Raw genomic sequence first — 19,592 nt, 5'->3', positions numbered from 1 at the left:
TGTATTTAAAAAGTCTGGGTGGCGTAACTTGTCTGAAGTCTCAGAAAAAAGGCACCAAAGTTAGAGAAGATAGACTATCATGGGAGAACCTGGATGATCCAGCAAAACTGCAATCGATCTAGTAAAAAATGAAAAACATTTGCTGGATTACCCAGATGGTTTAGATTTAATAAATCCATCTCAGTGTAGATTAGAATTGCAAAGACTACAATAAGACCTAAGCACTTCATGCACTGATGAGTTCTTCATAGTTTACTTTAAACACAAACACAGATCTTTACGTAAAATTATGTTTATTAAATGTTTCTTTACAAATTTTCTAACTTATGACATGTTGTTGTCTTTTGTGCTCCCTGTAATAAAAATATAAACTTTAAAAAACTTACTTCATCACTGGATCCACCATGAAAGCATATAAAACTATTCATTTTACACTACAGTAATATAAAAAACAAACCTGACACTTTAAAAGAAACACTCAACAAAAACAATTATTACTGAGTTAATTATTTTTAAGTAGCCACATTGGTTGGTTATTACCAAGCATACTGAAATAGGACCACCACCATGGTTTTTCTCTGTCTTGTTCACCACCTTCTTCTTCTTGGCCTTGTCGAGCATGTGGGTCATAGGAATCCAGTGGATCTAACCGATCATAAATGTCTTCTGGAATAACTTTATTATATCTACGGGTATTAACTTCTACCCGCTGCAAAACAAAGTCAACCCGTCCTGCCCTTGTTAACTTTGCTGGTAGGGTAATTTTTTTAGTGACTTTTGAATAGCCGAAAGCCTCAGCAGATATTATGTAGACACCAGGAATCAGAAGTCGCCAATAATCTCCATCCTCCGCTACAAAAAAAAGGTAAGAAAATCAGTAGGCTAAGAGGACATAATCAATACTTTCAAAATCTTCTTATAAATAAATGATGAAACTGCATCTAGAAAAGTTCTCCCAGAGGAGGTGAGATAACAACTGAAGGCAGAAAATTCATAGTTCACACACCATGGACACAAATTAGGACAAATCAGGGGTTTGGGGAAACAACAAGCATGGACAGGAACAAAACGGAGCAGCATTGTCATCTTAGGACAGCGGTCACCCACAGGTAGCCCGCGGGAAAATTTTGTTGGTCCACAGAAAAATGTGGACATTATTTGCAATTTTTATGGTTTATTTAAAATAAAACAAAAAAAAAATTCCAATAAAATCTTTATTCTAAATAAAATTCTGAATGACAATTTTCACCTTTATATTGCACTTAAATTACAAATTGTACTAGAAACGGAAAACGGAGGTGCGGCGTGACATCAGTGTAGTCTTACATTGTATGAGGCAACCATTGCTGAGCCGTACGCTTCAGTATTATTTCCACCATTACAACAGTCACCCCGCTCCGCCAATACCGAGTCTCATCCCATTGTTTTATTTTATTTGTTTATTTATCAGATGCTGTTTTAGGTAAGTATGACCTTAATGGTGTATTTTCTCTAACTGTTATATTTAATGGCATCAAATAGTTTAACTTTGAGAACTATCATTTCTTGTTTGGTCTTAGATTTGAAAAATATATTTTGTATTTATTTAGTAATACCAAAGATAATGCAACTAATGATAATAGTAACAATAGTAATACTTCACTTAACCGTGAGCTGATCCATGAATCAGAGCCTCCACAGTCCTTGTCAGCACCATTAGGAAGATCATTTTTTTACAAATGTATTTATCTTTTTTAAAAAACTTCAAAATATTGGTCCGGGGATTTAAAATTATGAATTTAGTTGTCCCGGTCACTACAGGGGAAATGTTCTGTAGAGGACAGGGAGAGCTAGGAACAATGTAACTTATGGAGAGCTAGGAACAATGTAACTTTTGGAGAGCTAGGAACAATGTAACTTATGGAGAGCTAGGAACAATGTAACTTACTAGGCAGGGAGCACAGGAAGTTATCAAAAACATCTTTTTACCTATTTTGAACAGATAAACCCTTTCAATGCCTGTTTTTATAGATCGAAGTAGGGGTAAAGAAAGGAGTTCCTTATTGGAGTTTACATACTCCCCAAGGGTTTACATAAATTCTGAGTAACAATGTATGCCATGGAAAACAGATGTAAGATTAAATTTACTTTTTTTTTCATAGTGCTAAACAAGTACTATATATGTTTTATAATGCCGAGGAGTTATGGAATCAACCATAAAAGAAGTAAAGGAATTCCTAAAAAAATAAATATGATGCAAAAATTTCCCCCATCTGCTATAAAAAACATTTCCTGCCTATACTTTAACCTCTATATATAGAAAAACTATGTTTTTTAGATTTTTTCTTCGGCTATGTTTTTTCCTGTGTCATTTTCATATCCATGAGTAATAATTTACACAGGACCAGCAGTCCTGTCCAGCACTAGCCCTTTACATATTTAAATATTCACCACCCTATAGTAAAAAAGGTAAAAAGGCAATTAAAAGACACTTGAAAAATCTAAAAATGTAATGCAAAATGTATAGTGCATGTATAGCCAAAACTTTTTTTTTTTTTACAGTGTAGAAGTGTTTAAGCCACAGGTTACTTATATTCACCTGTCCTGAAGACTTAAACTGTACATAACTGGAAATACCTCCAAACTGCAAGGAATGCAAGTCTTAGATAGTTGTCACTGGAATATTATAAATTTTACTTAAAAAAATGAATTATATCTACATTACTTATTAGAATCTCCAATTATGTTCGTTGCAAACATTGAAGAACTGATGAAGTTTTATAACTTTTTGAGTATTCCTAAATAGAAGCCACAAGGTTGGAAAGGTAACATCAGATATTTTCCCTTTCATTAGTTCTGCCTTGGTGCAGAATCACCCTAAAATAGCTGTTAGTCATATTGTGCATCACAGAGAGACTTTAAAAAAATTAAATCACAATACAATAAATTAATTAAATGGAGAAACAAAAATAATTTACAAAAAAGGTGTAAAGTGCTGTCATGTACTATGGCTTTTAGTTTGTCTTTCCTTTTTTGTTTGTTGTTTTTATATTTTTTTGGCTTGACTTTACTTGCTTTTTAGTATGAACATAATAAAATCCCAGAAAAAGAAAAAGTACCGGTCATGATGTCATGGCGAATTCCTTTCACTGAGATACGAGCATTTTTAATGGGATTTCCATGTTCATCCTTCACTACTCCTTTTATGCCTCGGTGTACCTGATAGCAAAAGAAAATAAAGAAAACAAAATTAAAATAAGTTCAAACTAATGGCTTTGTCTGGCTCAGAAGCTATTTCCTCCTGTTTTCAGCTGGTTTATATACCTGAATGTTGTCAGTCACAAACTCTTTTTTGCCAATAATTCCACAAAATTGCCCCCTTATAAATAAAAATGATGACCCTTAACTGATGAGGAATGTTTAGTATCTGACATTTCCAGGAATGTCAGATGCCTAGTCCACCTTTGTGGACCACCACCCCTTAAATTACTGCATCCTGTAATGATATAGAAACCATAGTACTTAGTGGGGAACTAAGCATCAGACACACTTGGAAGAGTGTTGAATGCTGAAGATTACACGTGTTTTACAACTCCAAATTGGGTTGGATTTGAGATGACCCCAAAAATCAACCAGAATATCCAATGGGTTCTATTAGAACTGAATAAACCTGTTTGATCCTTTCTTAGGTCATTTACTGTATGTAACTATTGCTTGTGGGGCCATTGTACTAGCCCCTGCTCTCTTCCTTATCCTATTCAGCTTGCTCCTACTTTCCACACATTTAAAAGAGCCCTTAGAACCCAAATTTTCAAACTTGCCTACTCGTCTTCTTCTGTCCCCTAAACCCTTGCTACTCACTCACCATTCCATATCTCCCCCCATATGGTATGCTATTTTCCCCACCTCTTAGATTGTAAGCTTTTCGGGGCAGGGTTCTCCTCTCCTCCTTCTGTGTCATTGTCTGTATCTGTCTGTCTATTCTCTATTTAATGTACAGCGCTGTGTAATATGTTGATGCTATATAAATACTGTTTATTATTATTATTAATAATAATAATAATAATAATAATAATAATAATAATAAAAATAATGGGAAGGATTCCCATTAGCTGCTGGTCTTCAGGGTGAAACATGACAACCACCAGCCAATGTATAGCATGACATCAGGCCCACAATCCAATGTTTAGAATAATACCCATTGGCTGTGAGTCTGCTGGTATGGCCAGTGGGCAGTGACTACATGCTATGTACAGTTAAAAGGTTTCTGTTTACCATTCAGATTTGATATTCCAAGTCTTAATTTCCACCTCAGTTTGGCAGAAACAAACCTTGAACCAAACATAAGAAAATTCAAACACTATGCATTAAATTGTATTCTTTGAGGTCTGCCTGAATGTTCTAGGCCAGTAGGGTTGATGTTTAGCTTCGGGTCTATGACAATTTGACATGAACATCATTCATTTAGCCTAAAACCAATAAAGCAGAAAATCTTTGATGTTTGGTGATTAAACTTGGAACAGAACTGCATGCTATAACTGTTATTGACATGTGTGGCCCAGCTCAGCCAATTAGGTTGGTGGAGAGCTATTAGAACGAAAAACACATGCATCCACCCAGTATTGAAAACAGACCCTATACTAACCTTGGGACCTTTCTATAAAGGAAATGGGACAGTGGGCCTCTCTTCCCTCTTCATAAAAGGTACTCAGAAGTTAGTTTTTTCTAAAAAGGAAGAGGGTAAACAGCTTGTAGCCCGCTTCCCTTTTTTCAAAAACTAGACCCCTCTTCCTTCAACCGTGGCACAAATTTTTGTTAGAACAATGTAACTCCTGTGTTGCGGGGGTCTATGGTTGGAAAACTTATTTGAAATCTGGAAACCTCCTTCAATATGGGAGTCCACAGTTACCTGCTCCCTTATACACGACCCAAAGGGGATAAAGATACACTAAAAACACACCACACACAGCAAAGCTGCTGTTCTTTCTTCAAGATGATCCATCCATCGATGAGAGCTCTGCCCCAGCGACATTTCAGTTCTCTCTTCAGCCAGGGCTGTCCTTGGTTGCACATTTGTGAATGACTCAATGACGTCAACTCCGTCATCATTGTTTAGATTTGTTTACAGTTTTCCTTGCAAAATGACTACATTGCCTAGGCTAAGTGAAGTGAACTATCCCTCACAAGGTTATAATATAAATTGGTAAATGGGAGACCTAAATTCTGTTAGTAACTCAGTCCAATACGGTCCCTATATTTGCCTAGAAGAGGCTCAGCAATCTCCGGTCATGTTAGTAGATGGAGTAAAAAAATAGTTTTTTGCAGTAATTGCTACACCCTCTCCTCAGATATTTACGTTTGTATTTATTACCCTAGGGTTGCTTTTGTTTCCCATTTTCAGGTACTCTTTAAAAAACATTTCCAAAAATAATATACAGATTAATTTAAATCATAGTTAAATATAAATTGCAGATATAACAAGACACCACATCTTTTCCGAACATCAAATACATAAAAAAGGCATTTTAAAGGAACAAGCTTGATATGTGCTTGGAGGCTCTTTAAGTCGTCTGGGTTTGAACACATCCCAGAGTTTATCAAATATCATATTAAGCACAATTCAAGTTAGTTTGACACAGTCTAATAATGCTTGCTTTATTAGGCTCTTCTGCCTGGGAGATAAAACTTCAATTTCCATTTGCTGCACCATGTACCCGGTTTTTATTGATTTCTGAAATGTCATCTCAGACACTTTATTTAAGTACTTCACTTGCCTAAACAACCTTTTTATAAGGATGTAAAAGGATTATGTGAAACTGTTTCAACCAACTTTTAGATAATCAATGCTGCAGGTACTTCTTATCCCGGTAAGTGGATCTGGTATCCATCAGCCTATAATATTCTTTGATTGGACTTGGCAAATTTGAGTATCATCTCAAGTAATTCACTAAAACTTTATCTCCATGCTTTATCAGCCTTCTGTTTTTGCTCCACGTTTTAGAAAGGCTAGACTTCCACAATGTCTCCATGGCCAATCTTTAATCTTGAAAGCTTTAATGTGTAATGTGTATGGATTTTATTTGGCTTTATTATGCTCAACAAGTACAATTTCCACCAGAGAGCTGTAAAATGGAATGGACTTGGTGGTCTGAACTACAGTACTTATGTTCTTATAAAGCTTACCACAAGCAACATTAATGTTCTGCACTGAGAGCTTTCAATATTCCAGTGAGGCCGCCAACTCTGTCAATGTCTTCATTGTTAGTTAAAGAAATGCACAAAATGTTCAAACTGATTCCTTAAATAGAAATAAGCTTGGATGACATTCATTTAGCCAAATCCAAACCAAATTTGATTTTAAATGCAGCCGGTATCTACATATCCCAGAGGAAACCCATTTCCATACACTAAAAAAAACATGGCAACCAATAAAATACCAGAAAAATGCAACCTTATAGGAGATTTACTATTTTTATCTGGTATTTATATAGTGCCAACATTTTACTCAAGACTTTACAAAGTCCATAGTCATGTCATGGCTGTCCCTTTAAGGGGCTCACAATCTAATGTCCCAAACATAGTCATATATCATTACCACAGTCTAAGTTCAATTTGGGGGGAAGGCAATTATTCTAACTGCATGTTTTTTGGAGGAAGTGGGTGGAAATTGGGGTACCCAGGGTCGGACAAATTCAGACTGAAAAACCCTTCAGTGGACTCAGTGATATATCCTGAAAATTAGTTTTTTTGTGCTATACTTGGGTATCAGGATAGCCCTCTGGTGTGCCTCTGGCCCTCCATGTGTACAAAAATGTACCAGTGGGTTCTTGCGGGCACTCCATCTTACGTCCTCTGGTGGCCCCCAGGTCCCCAATCTTGGTGTCTCTCATTTTTATTGGTACCCTAATGCACAAGTGGAATGAATCACACTGGAGCTGTGTTTTAGCACACTACAACACACGACAAGTGTGAACTATCTATGCATTGTGGTGCACCAGACTGTAAAAAGGTAACCATGGTAAAACTTTGGACAAAAATTATCGTGCTAGTGCTCACCAATGATAGCCAGGGTGGTACAATCACTAGGATGGTAGGAGGACCAGAGGTGCTATTGCAGTAGTAGTATTGATGTTTTCTAGCTACATGTGGTTATAGTATGCAACCATATAGGGTGTCAGCAATAATCCACTCTGACTTCTTTATAAGTTGCTGTTTAATGGTTAATATCTGAAGATGTTCTCCTTAGGCAGCAGAAAGCACCCAAAATTGTTTTATTGTTTGCTTTTGTTTAAAAACTTATATTAAATATTTTGTACTGTGCTGATTGATTTGCCTATGTGCTTTCAATTACTTGCCTAATATAAAGTGTTAAAAATATGGTTTCATGCATGTTTTTCTTGTTCAATGAGAATGGGAATGGGACAGATAAGAACTTGATGGATTTATTAAGAATGGGAATGAGTTGAGAAGGGGACAAGAGTTTTTATAAAAATAAAGAATTTAAAATAAAATGGCTGTTATACCAAAATGTGCATTACATAGAATTTAAATGTAATGTAAATCCAAAAGTGTACAGAAAGCAAACAATGGTCCATGGTCAAAACATGAATTAAGTTTAATGTAATTAGGTTGAACATACTGGGGTTCAGGCTGTTCACCTAGAAAAGTGAATTATTCCCTTTCAAAGTCACTTCAATTTAGCCATTTTATTAAAGGGATTCTTCCTTATTCCCTGTTCAATAGAAACAAAAGGAAGAATGAAAAAGGGTAAGACAAATATTGACTTTAAATACAGATTAAGGTAGAATGGGGTTGCATTACAAATGGAGCTTGAAAAGTTTCTGCAACAAAACAGCGAAATATAAACAGGCCAGACATTATAGTAGAGCCAGGAGACTCAGAGAGAAGGGAGCTTGACTGGGTGGGAAGGCTGATAGTGCAAGATAGGGTTAAATAGGGGTGAGGAGGTCAAGGAAAGTGAAAAAAGTGGGAAAAGTTAAAAAGGGGTGGGGTATATAGTAAGGTGGGGTGAGGGAGTGTGGTCAGGGAAGTAAATTCCCACCATTCCTCCCTAATATTGGTTAAGTCTTTGGTTGATTTTTGTGAGGGTTATCGGTTTGAGGTCCATGAGAGCAGTGCACGGAGAAGCTAAAGAAGTTGTGAGGAGAGCCATCTCTGGTATGGGATCTCCTAACGGTGTTATTTTGCAGCAAGTGGTGGTAGTTGGTGTCGGGATAGTGTGCGCAATTGATATTGATCCCGAGGCCTGTGCCTTGGAGTCCAATATATCAATGAGGTTGCAGATCCCCTGCCAATGGTTGTGAAGTGGGCAATGGCAATTGAAGGTCTGCAGCCTGAATAGTGTTGGGTGGTAATGCTGTAATGTTGGAAAATAGTAAAGTTCTAATGTTAAAGGTGATGTTAATATGATGTAATTGTTTTCCTATTAAGGATAATATTGTTGTAAAAGACGGCCATGAGGCCTTTTTTTACCATACCCACCACTTTCATTATTGAAGTGAATGTGTAGAGGTACAAAGGGCTTCCACCTGTGTGGGCTCTGACCTGCAGACGTCATGTAGCAGTCAACTAATTTGTTGCTCTTAAAAGTGCATTTTAACTTTGGATAGGGTAAGAAGATCCGAAAATCCTTGTCAAGTTTTTTTTTTGCCATCTATGCCCCTATGCAATGTTTCCTGTCCAGTACACACAACAGGAAGAAGGAGAAAATCTCACATTAGGAGATAGATAGTTGTCTACAAAACAAGTGTCCCTAGGGGAAGGGGAAGGGGCTTTCTCCTTTGTTTCAGTTTTGGACACAACGTAAATGTAGAATCTTCCTTAGTGAGAATATTCAACACTGGGGGTGATCTACTCATCTCACCTTTTATGTAAAAATGAAAAAATGGTTTTACACTTACAGAATTTATATACAGGATATATTAATAATGAAACATAAAAGTACCCCCTATACAATAAAAAATGTGCACTGAAGTGTATATATGTGGGCAAAGAGCATTGGGAATTTTTTAAATAAGAAAACTTATGTGACTATATCTGATATTACTTATTCCTCGCTGTTGGAACGTTTTTCCTTATAAAAGCTATCAATTACAAATGCCTGCAGGTAAAAGCTTTAAATTCTCGGCTGTCCAACATGTTTCCTTAGTACATCCATCCTGTTTTCCTCTCTAAAGGAAATCACTATGCTCCCTTTTGGCCTAGTAAGCTAATATTCTCTGTGCTTAACCTGGTTGTGTGCACGATTTAACTAACTAAAATATGCAAGCGATGGGAAATGCAAATCGATCCGGCGACGCTGACATCTTACTCGTGACCAGCCGTGATCTATACGCCATGTGCTGTGCACATTTTCCAAAATGGTTCCCCTGGAGTTACAACTCCAGTTACAATAATATGAAACATCACTTAACCTTTAGCACCCTAACACAAGATTCATAATAGATAGAACATCGCCAGTAGCAGTTAATAATTACAGAATTAAATATGGTCGGTGAATCTGGGACAATGGTCGGTCATAATCATAAAACCTCAAACCATGTCTAGACTTTGTGGAGGCAGCGAAAGGGATGAATAAAAAAAAGAAAAAGCAGAACCCAGGGAAGAAACTCGATCCAAGGGCATGTCTGCTTGTGATTAGACTTCAATAAGGTGTTTACATTAGTTTTAGGCTAGCTGTAAAAAAGCAATAACTTGGTACACTGTAAATTTGTACCATTCCAAAATATTTTTAAGGGAATTTGTACCAAAATGAAACTGTATTCATTCACTGCCAATCTATTATGCAGAAAAAGTAATAATCACATTAGTCGCTGATTTGGAACCACCTACAATATTACATTAATTGCACAAAAATTTCATAAATTCACAAATTAATTCAATAACATTAAATTTGCTTAGAAGCCATTTATACATAAACGTGGGTAAGCTACATTGAACATATAAAAGGACAAAGCACAAGTAAAGGTTATCTGCAGAGAAAACTCAAAATCAAAAGGATATGTTGGTGCAGACACCTAGGCAGCTGAATAATTGAAGATTCATAAACCAGGGAATCTGGCATTCCCTCATACATTCCCTCCTAGGAATCTAATGGAAGTAATTGATAACAAGTGAGGAATGTCTGATTCTCTGTTTTATAAATGGAGCCCTAAGAAAAAAAACTTTCCTGCCATAGACCATTTATACAAATTTAAACACATATTTCTGTAAAATATGGCTATATGATGTGTGTCACTATTCCTTAATGTTAGCTCCCCATACACTGTACAGTAGGACACAATGCACTGCGGAAAACTATGACCCAAATACCATGCGTTGTGATGTGCTTCATTGCCAATAAACGGGTCGTATAGGTTTTTCTATAAAGTGCAGTGCATTGTCTGCTCATTCATTCAAGAATTAGATAGTCATGGCACAACACACCTACACATATCCAAGGTGTGTATTAACAAGCCTGTAATCAACACACTTAACTTGAATGGGCCCTAAAGTCAATATATTACCTACCTCCTCCCTCCCAGACTTTACACCTTCCCATGTCCGCACCTGGTTTCTGGCCAGCCTTAAGCAGCCAACCGCTTTCATTAACTTGAATGTAGCTATGTTACAACCACAGTGAGCTGCAAAACGTGTTGCCTGTGTTTAGCTGACTCTAGAAAATGCTCCCCCGACACACATTTGGACACCCAGAAACGGCTAACCATGTGGTTTTCAACTGCATGTTTTAAAGAGGCCTAAATCATCTAATTTATTATTATTGATACACATACAAAAATAATATTCAAACTTTTTTTAACTTTTTTTAAACTAACTTGTAATTTGTTTTGTGTCCCTTAAGTTAGTTTAAACAATTCCATAAAATGCGTAAACCCCTTACAGAATGTATTCTATTAGATCATCCCTTTAGGTCTGGGCCAGTTCAATAAATTAGCATGTTACAGGAACTTGAAGTGGAAATATGCTCTAGCTTTCACTGCAGAGAAAGGCCTTTCTGACAAGTGATGCTATTTGGAGAAAGATGAAAAAGAATCCCTGATGGTGTGGAGGAATGTAAGATTGGCAGTATTCAAGCTGAGGAAAAGAATAATGACACAGGTTATATCTGGAATTAGTTTTCCTTAAATGGTTCTTCGTTTTTGTTCCATACCGGTTTGAGTTACTCGATCCCAACCTCTCCTCCCCTCACAGTGCCACTTCCCAGTACATCGGCTCATACGTCAAATATCAGTATGAAGGACAGGGGATGAATGGAACAGTCGAGAACTTCCTCCTCGTCCCCCCACCCCTACCCCAGCCTCATTCACACGGACTTGAGAACTGACAAAGAGCTGAAATATTGTGTCATAACTCTGCATGCTAAAAAACCTGTGCACTGTACCATTTCAATTAAGCTCAGCAAAGATTCTTTATTGTCTTGCCAGGCCGTATACAGTTCATCCTCAATGGGGAACTTCTCGCATCCCAGCTCCAGGGTAAGTTCAAAACAATTTGTGTGGAGATAGCTGAAGTCTGACATTCCTGGAAGAGAATATGATTACATGAAGCCAGAACTGACATAGCACATGCTACATAAGTATGCTAAGGGAAAAATAGCTGACCACTTAGGTTTACACAAAGTGAAAAAAGGTGTCCAAGCATAAAACTGACTATTGTCCAGAATGGGTCATCTAGGACGGTTATAGGAGTTCCGCCATCACACTAATAAAAACCCAATGGTAACACCATAGCTACGTCTTTTCACCACTGCCCTTTCAGTCTTATTTTATCACAAAACAAGTACAGTTACTATACACTGACAGGCTGGCCATTCTAATCCAAACCATTTCCAAAATGTATTACAACCAATAATGTAAACCCATACCTATAAAAAAGAAATACTATAAGGCAGTTCTGCAATCCTTACTATATCCCTAAATGCTTGTTTGTTATTAAACCAAGCAGTGTTTTATCTGAATTTGCCTTGGTATTGAAGTTTTAGGTGTCTTGTGGTCAAGACTGCTGATAGGAGAAGAAAACAGCTAATTAGTGTGCTGCATTTCCTTTCCCTGTCTAGTCACAGGGTGAAGATAGGGACTGTGACCTGTAAGTGCAGCACCGAAAGGAAGTGCCAAGTGTAATTGCTGCGTCAATCTCAGGATTAGAAAGACAGAAAAAAAAAACTTTTATCCAGTAAAACAGCTCACATATATGAATTTCATCTGTATATTTAACTGTTTGCTTTGGGTTTTTAGTTAGAGCCACAATAAAATACTAGAATATTCCTGCTTTGTTAACAAAAAACCTATAACAGCACAGTTAGAGTCTCCCCATATAACCCTAACCTACAATAGCCCTGAATGCCTGGGTTACCTATGGGTTGGTTCAAGCACTTTTGCAGCAACCATTGAATGTTACAATAGTCTTGTCCAAGGCATTGGGGGGAAAAGGGGCACTTCTGTACCAAGCCCCGATCAAAAGAATTTGACTTTTGCAATGCTGAAACTTTTAAGTATGGTGAAGGGGGCCCAGGAAGTTTACCAAGCATGGGGGCCAGAAATTTCTGATAGCAGTTAGGGCCTTGTCACATATTTGAAAGTCAAATACGAAATATGAAATAGGGGGCACTGAATACAATACAGAGAATTATAAGGTCAATTTGGACCACAATTTGCACACAATACCATCATGGACTGATTTATGCAATACCTGGAATCTTCATCAATCCATCATACAAGATCCCTAGTTTGCCATATTAGGATCTTAGCAAATCTGCTACAATATTGCTCATATTATAGAGAAGAGTTCAACCATACTTCACAGTAAACATCCTTTGGAGGCATTATACCCTCCTGACCTTGCAGAATAAGCATAGGATACCACTCTAAAGGATCATATACAACTACTGCAAGCGACAAATACATGTTGTAAAACCCCTAAGGAAGCCATATTTGGTGAAACGTGTCTGGTACAACTAGCAACATGAATATTTGGTTAAAAATCTGTATGGAAAGTAACTGTATATGACTGACGAGTTGCTACATGTCTAGTTGGACCACAAGAAACTATTGTGGTTCAAACTGACCTTATAATTCTCTGTATTGTATTCAGTGCCCCCTAGGGCTCAAACCACAGTCCTGCAGACCACTAGATTTTATAGTGGCCCTTTTTGTATGTTATGTTTCACCATTTTTGTTATGTATACAATATAAATACACTGTTTGTGCCGAAAACCCCGCCTAATCTCTCTCTTGGGTTTTTTGGCTTTCCTATATATTTGAGGCTTGGCACCTAAATCATCTCAGTAGTAACATTGAGAAATACCACCACCAACATTTAATATTTGACTTGTCACATATTTGTGCACACAAGGGGTTTATAGCCTAGTACATAATGGTGCCTACTTTTCTGCAGTTATCTAAGTAATGTTTGCAATAGCACAGATATGATTTAAATTTAACGGTGTCACAGCTTTTACTTCTACCTGGAATTACATCAGACAGGAAGTTTAATTTGTAACCCCAAAATACCTGAAGCTTCCAGTCAGTAAGCAAATGCCAACAAATGCTTAAAGCTGGAGTTCAATAATACATCCTTTTACCCCATTATTCCCTATTAAAATGCTTGAGTCTCACAGGTAAAGGCATGACTAAGGTAGAGAACATGAAGTCATTGCACCTCTGTCCCCCCGCTTACCCCAATTCTATCGCTCCCCCACTTGGTTACCTTTAAATGACCACACAGAGACCTGTCTTTGGGGTAAACTGGCCATGGCAGCCTTTTAATAACATAACAAATAACTTTTATTTCATCCTCCAGATTTTCATTAAGATATATCTTTAACAAGTTTAAAGGTTTTGAAGGTCCCTGAAAATACTGCCCAATCACTACCTTTCTATGGATATTTCTCCTCACCACAAAGGCCCCTAGCTGCTACCACCCCGACTCGGGGACAGTTAACAGGTATCCCACAGCTCCCACTGGGCCCCACAACAACCCAGTATCCCGTGAGGGCCCCCACTTCTGGAACTCCATACCCTGATTGGTTCCAAACCCCCTGCCGCCTTGTATGCATTCAACCACACTCTCATGGACCTGCAAAAACCGCCAAGCTGCCATGACAAAGGAACACAACCAAACCCCATGCTCAAAAGGGAGAGTGGGGAAATTTCTTCCACTCGCTTCAAAGGGTGTTCTGACCTCTTCCACTCCTCTGACACTTTTTATCTTCTGTCGCTCCTAATTGATAGCCCCACCTATCATTCCATGTCCTTTTACCCACCCTTCTTATTACCTTAACGTCTGCTTTGCCATGCCTATCCCCCTCACCTATCATGTGGCCCTGTGCTTATTCTTTTTTCTTAGCTCCAGGCTTTTTTATGGGATGTAGAGGTAGTCATAACCAAACTCCATCTTTCAGAATGTCAGTCTTTGCAACTAAAAGGGTGCTTTGGACCGAAACACTGAGGATAAGTTTTGACCCATGTGGTGAATATGTTTTTGATTTCATTTTAATGCCACAGTGGGGCTTTGAATCGTTTGTCCATTGATGCATTGCTTAGTGCACCACTGAATACACTTCCTTTCTCTATGATCAGGTAATACCGGAGCATGTCGGCTCCCAATACTAGAGCACACTCCTTGCTAAAACCAAAAATGATGTAAAAACACCAGTGCTGCATCTACCAATAAGATCTCAACCTTGGACCTACATTTTAATGTAACTGGCAATGCAGGGAGCAGTGATAAAGAGAATGTTGGACAGCACAAGTTTTTGGGAAATGGTAATCTGTGAGTACTGTGGTTAAAGAGTATACAGATAAAAGTAAACACAGTGACTATTCTGATTTTATCACAGAGATTATATGGAATGCATTAGCTGCTAACTTTGTTGTTTTGTGGTGTTTTGCATATTGTTATTTTTCTACTAGTATTTTTTATGGGAAGAAACTCCACCAGCAACTGAACCAGCAGGGCTGCAAGTTAAACCTAACATTCCAGTGCTGTTACTAAATCATCATGTTCTCATGAATAATACAAGTTTACAAATGTTTTAAAAGTTTAATAATTTTAACAAGTTTATATATGTTTATAGGTTTTAATGATAGTTGAGAAGCAAATAGACCTACCTCCGCTGAAGCTGTACCACTCAGCACCATTAATGATGCCCCCTTTGCTTAGAAAGTTTCCACCACATCTTTCTGTTGACTGGTGTGACATTTTGGGATGTGAAGCGACGTAGGTCTTTGCAAGCATCTTAAATACCTGAATAGGATGAAACATTGGGAAACATAACAAGGAATAAGTTCACAACATATGCCTAAACTCAGGTGTTGATCTGCTGGTCAAAGACAGAATATTTTTCATATGAATAAAGAAAATGCAACTTAAATTTCATGTAGTCATGTTGTTCTTTATATAGGTGTGCACTCAGTGACCACATTATTTGGAACAACAACTTATAATGCACATTGTGAACCATACCGCTGAATGCATGGTTACATGGAGCCATGCTAAAAATCTGAATCCCTTGGGAAATAAGGGTAAAAGGCATCTACAGTATAAATTTATGGCCAATATATCATATTGGCAAGCAAAAATTAAATGTTGCCTAGTCAGTATGACCTGAAATCCCTATTGATTATTTCTATTACTTTGTTGAAAAAATGTTGAAATTAGTTTAGTCCCTATCCAATATCATGATAAGATAGCAACAGAGTACAAAAACATTACAGTTCCATAACCTTCCTTGATCTCTAGACAGGATCGGGCTGAATTTATTAAAGCTCCTCAAGACTGGAAAGGATGTACTTTATTCGGTGAAGCTGCGTGATCCAGCAAACCTGCAATGGATTTCCTAAATGTCATTTGCAATTTTTTATCAAATGATTAGGTCCTTGACCAGATCCTTTCCAGGATTGCTGTGGCACCCAACTTTACTGATGAAAGAGTATCTTCTCCAGCCTCGGAGAGCTTTAATAAATCAAGTTGGATGAAAGAATAGTTATTGTGCATTCATTCTCTACACATATAAAACAACTGCCCCCCACAGCATGACCACAGGCTATGATCACAAAACAATTGTATTACACCCAATAAATACAAAGCACACAACAGATATCCAAAAGGAAATGATTATAAATCACATTTCACAGTATAACTCATATATTACACATCCATATCAATATAGGACACTACAGGTATTCAACATCATGGGAGTGTAGACCATGGTCGCAATAAAAGTTTACCAAATTTTACATCAACACCAAACTCACAGAAACTTAAAATGTTGCAACTATCTATCATAAGATATCTAGTGAACAGGTTCATATTTTTTTAATATATACCTTTGTAATCTTTATGGAAAAGTATAAGAAACCAACATCACATGACTACAGGGTATTATTATAATACACTTATGTTATATTCTATTCAGACAAGTACAGTGCCATTGCAATTCAAAATTATCTGACCACTGGGTCATGCAGTTCACTTACAATGAATTCTACAACCACACCAGGCCTGGAAAATGATGGTAAAACCTAAATGAACTCATTAGAAAAATATGTAAGCTGATGATCCCCTTCTACAAATGCTAACTGACTGGCTGTTATACTGATCCTCTAATTAAAGAATTACTGAAACCAAAGAAGCAGTCAATGTTAAATATTGTTCACAAATAAAGTTTCTTTTACACTCTAAACAGACATACAATAATATATCTAACTTTGTAACATAACCACTGGACTCAATTATTATTCTAAATTATTTTTTTACATCCTTTGCCATAAACACATATACCTAATTTTACCATCACTATTAGCCTGATTTATTAAAGATCTCCAATATAGGTCAAGACAGACTATCACGGGTGATCAAGCAAACCAGAAATGTTTCTAATCTGGGATTGAAAACATTTGCAAAATAATAGCAAATTACTTTTAGAAATCTAATCCAGGTTTGCTGGATCACCTAGATTTATCATGTTAGTCTACCTTCTCCAGTCTTGAGGAGCTTTATTAAATCAGGGTCAGTATGTACACTAGGCACAATCTAAAATGTTTTGGTACACTTTCTATAATCACATTATAATACAACTCCATTATGACTAGAGGTTAAGTTTGAGTATGTTGCAACTCAAGTTTGTGGCAAACTTAAGCTGCTTATTGCAAACTAAATTTTCAAATGAATATGGACACGGGCTTTTGCAAGAGGAGAACATCAATGCAGTTCATAAGGGTTAAAATTGTTGCCCAGCTGGTTGTTTGTGAATGGTGGGAAGTCTGGCTTCACCAGTTCCCAATATACCCAGCGTTATTGCCCCTGCTAAGCCATTTAGAATGCTGCCAGCTTGTACCATAGAAATGCTCTCCTATCAGAGTCCATTCTAAGGTTTACAACAAATGGGATGGAAAGTTCAAATATAATTTGACCGGCCCATAGCCAGTGGGGGGCATGTTCACCCAGAACTTCTTATGACCTGACCCATGTACAATAATCGTATATAATTCAATTATACTTTGTACAGAACCAGTATATAAAGCCTCTTTCATGAGCTGACCACTGGTTACAACAAGGTAATGTTTCTTGTGTATATACTGTACATTTTCTACTTACCTTATCATCTGGAGTAGGGGAAAACATTTTCTCTTCCAGGGGGTGCTTTGAAAAATCATAGGGATAGCTGACTACTAAGTCCCCACCGTGAAGACTGCCAGACAAGACAAATGGGATGGACCTCATCCATTTCATGACAGCTTTTGTCTCTGGGGCTACCTGGATAGATAAAAAGGCATTTTATGGGTTAGGGTTAGATCTCGCTGGTATAAGATGAAGTGTAGCTAAACCCAAAACAAAAATGTAATAAAGAACAACTTAACGAAAATTATTAAAATGCAATGGCTGCATTGCTGTTTTTTATTGTTTTCAGATTTTTTTTTTTTTTTTTTTACATATGGATCCCAACAATAACACACTTTCTATGCCCATTTAACAACCTGTACCTTGCAGAAGTAACCTTGACATAAAGTGATTTAGGACAACAGAACATATGTTGATTTAGGACTACTTCTATATGTATTGGAGATGAGGAGTTGGATAGGTGGATAATTTACAGAGACCAAGAAAACACTGCAGAGAGTGCAGAAATGTACAAGCTCACTGGATTTCTCATAGGAATAACAGGTAGCTAGCAAACAAATATCACACAATGCTTTCAATGTATATTTAACAAACCAATCACGTCAATCATAAAAATCACGTCATCTGTTCTCTTTGCTTTACATTTTTATGTCGACAGTGAGTCAATAGTACGGTTTCCCCTAACCAATATTAAGCCAAATTGCATAGAATTTTTTTATCCAACAAACTAAAAAAATTCTGTTGGAGTAATACTAAATTGCCAGGAGTTAAGCTCAAACTTTGTACACTTAAACACTTTGTACCTTAGCAGGTTTGTAATTTACACTCATTAGCAAAGCTGCAGGAGGGCCATAGAGATCATGAACATTGCAACTAAGTGACATTTGCTCTTCTCCTGGGAAAACATTTCTCTGCATTATACATTGCACTTCAGCCTGTGAATCCGAAATACTGTATGTGTGCACAGACGGTCATACAGCGGTTATTGCAATAATAAACAGCGGTCTGCAAGTGTTTCATCAGTCCCAGCTGACAAGCTTTTTGCAGCATCTGGTAGACATTTTTGCAGTCAAATGTTGCAATAGACAGAAGTTCTGCCCAACTCCGTAGGACAGTGTTTCTCAACCAGGGATCCTCCAGAGATTTCAGGGGGTTCCTTGAGAAATTTGTGCCTCTCAGTTTACCTGACACCAATGATCTTTTTGGATGACATTCTTCCCACTGGCCAGTAATATAGGGAAATGCTCACCACTGGCCATCACACTAATGTACTGTGATCTGTGGATATAGTTAGTGTTGAGCGAACCCAAACCCAAACTTTGAGCCGAAGTTCGGGCTAACCCGAACTTCCAGGTGTTCGCTCATTCCCAGATATAGTAATTATAGAAGGGGTTCCCTGAAGACCTGAAAATTATTCCAAGGGTTGCCCCATGTTGTAAAAGTCCAGAAACACTGCTGTAGTAGTTGTAGAGCAGTTGCAAAGTGCCTTTTATAGTGTTTTAGTCTAGTGGAGTAAAATGGCAAATTGGACCCCTAGATGAATCATGATGGCAGTGCACTAGCATGCACCGGTTGATTATGTGAAGTTTTGGTACAAGGCTTTGGCAAGGGTAGGGCTTTGGGACTTCCCCAGTGTTTGTTGAAAATTAGAAGAGTGAATTAGAGGCCAAAATACAAATTATATTTAGGAAATACATTCAACTGCCTTGATGACACAAGCAGAAGGGAGAAGACCAGCACTGGTGTCAATGTCAAAGTTGCAATGGTGTCGGTAGACACCGGAAGTTCAACAGCATTGCATTGAATTGTGTTTTTTACTTTTTTATTAGATGTGCTGTGCTATATTAGGAAGAAAAGGCCTTTCTGTAATAAAATCTGGGTACCTGTTGTTTGATTTATCATCCTACCCATAAAAAAATGGAGTAAATGCCACCCATTTGATTGCACAGTACCATGTCTATTACAGAAGGTTT

General features: G+C 37.4%; 1 protein-coding gene across 2 annotated transcripts in view; it reads right to left on the bottom strand.

The window, feature by feature from the left end:
- Positions 1–276: 276 nt before the first annotated feature.
- Positions 277–19,592, bottom strand: part of CPZ (carboxypeptidase Z) — a 48,780-nt gene continuing 29,464 nt past the window's right edge. For both annotated transcript variants that reach the window (XM_072406502.1, XM_072406503.1), the window contains exons 7-11: positions 17,596–17,754; positions 15,108–15,243; positions 11,381–11,520; positions 3,099–3,198; positions 277–852 (exon numbers count right to left, since the gene is read on the bottom strand). In XM_072406502.1, coding sequence (XP_072262603.1) covers positions 503–852; positions 3,099–3,198; positions 11,381–11,520; positions 15,108–15,243; positions 17,596–17,754 — 885 coding nt within the window. In that variant the 3' untranslated portion in view covers positions 277–502. The remainder of the gene's footprint in view (positions 853–3,098; positions 3,199–11,380; positions 11,521–15,107; positions 15,244–17,595; positions 17,755–19,592) is intronic.

Source organism: Pyxicephalus adspersus, chromosome 3 (assembly GCF_032062135.1).
Source record: "Pyxicephalus adspersus chromosome 3, UCB_Pads_2.0, whole genome shotgun sequence".
NCBI classification, from domain to species: Eukaryota; Metazoa; Chordata; class Amphibia; order Anura; family Pyxicephalidae; genus Pyxicephalus; species Pyxicephalus adspersus.
The sequence above is the reverse complement of the archived record's forward strand: the minus strand, read 5'-3'. Positions and strand labels throughout refer to the sequence as shown.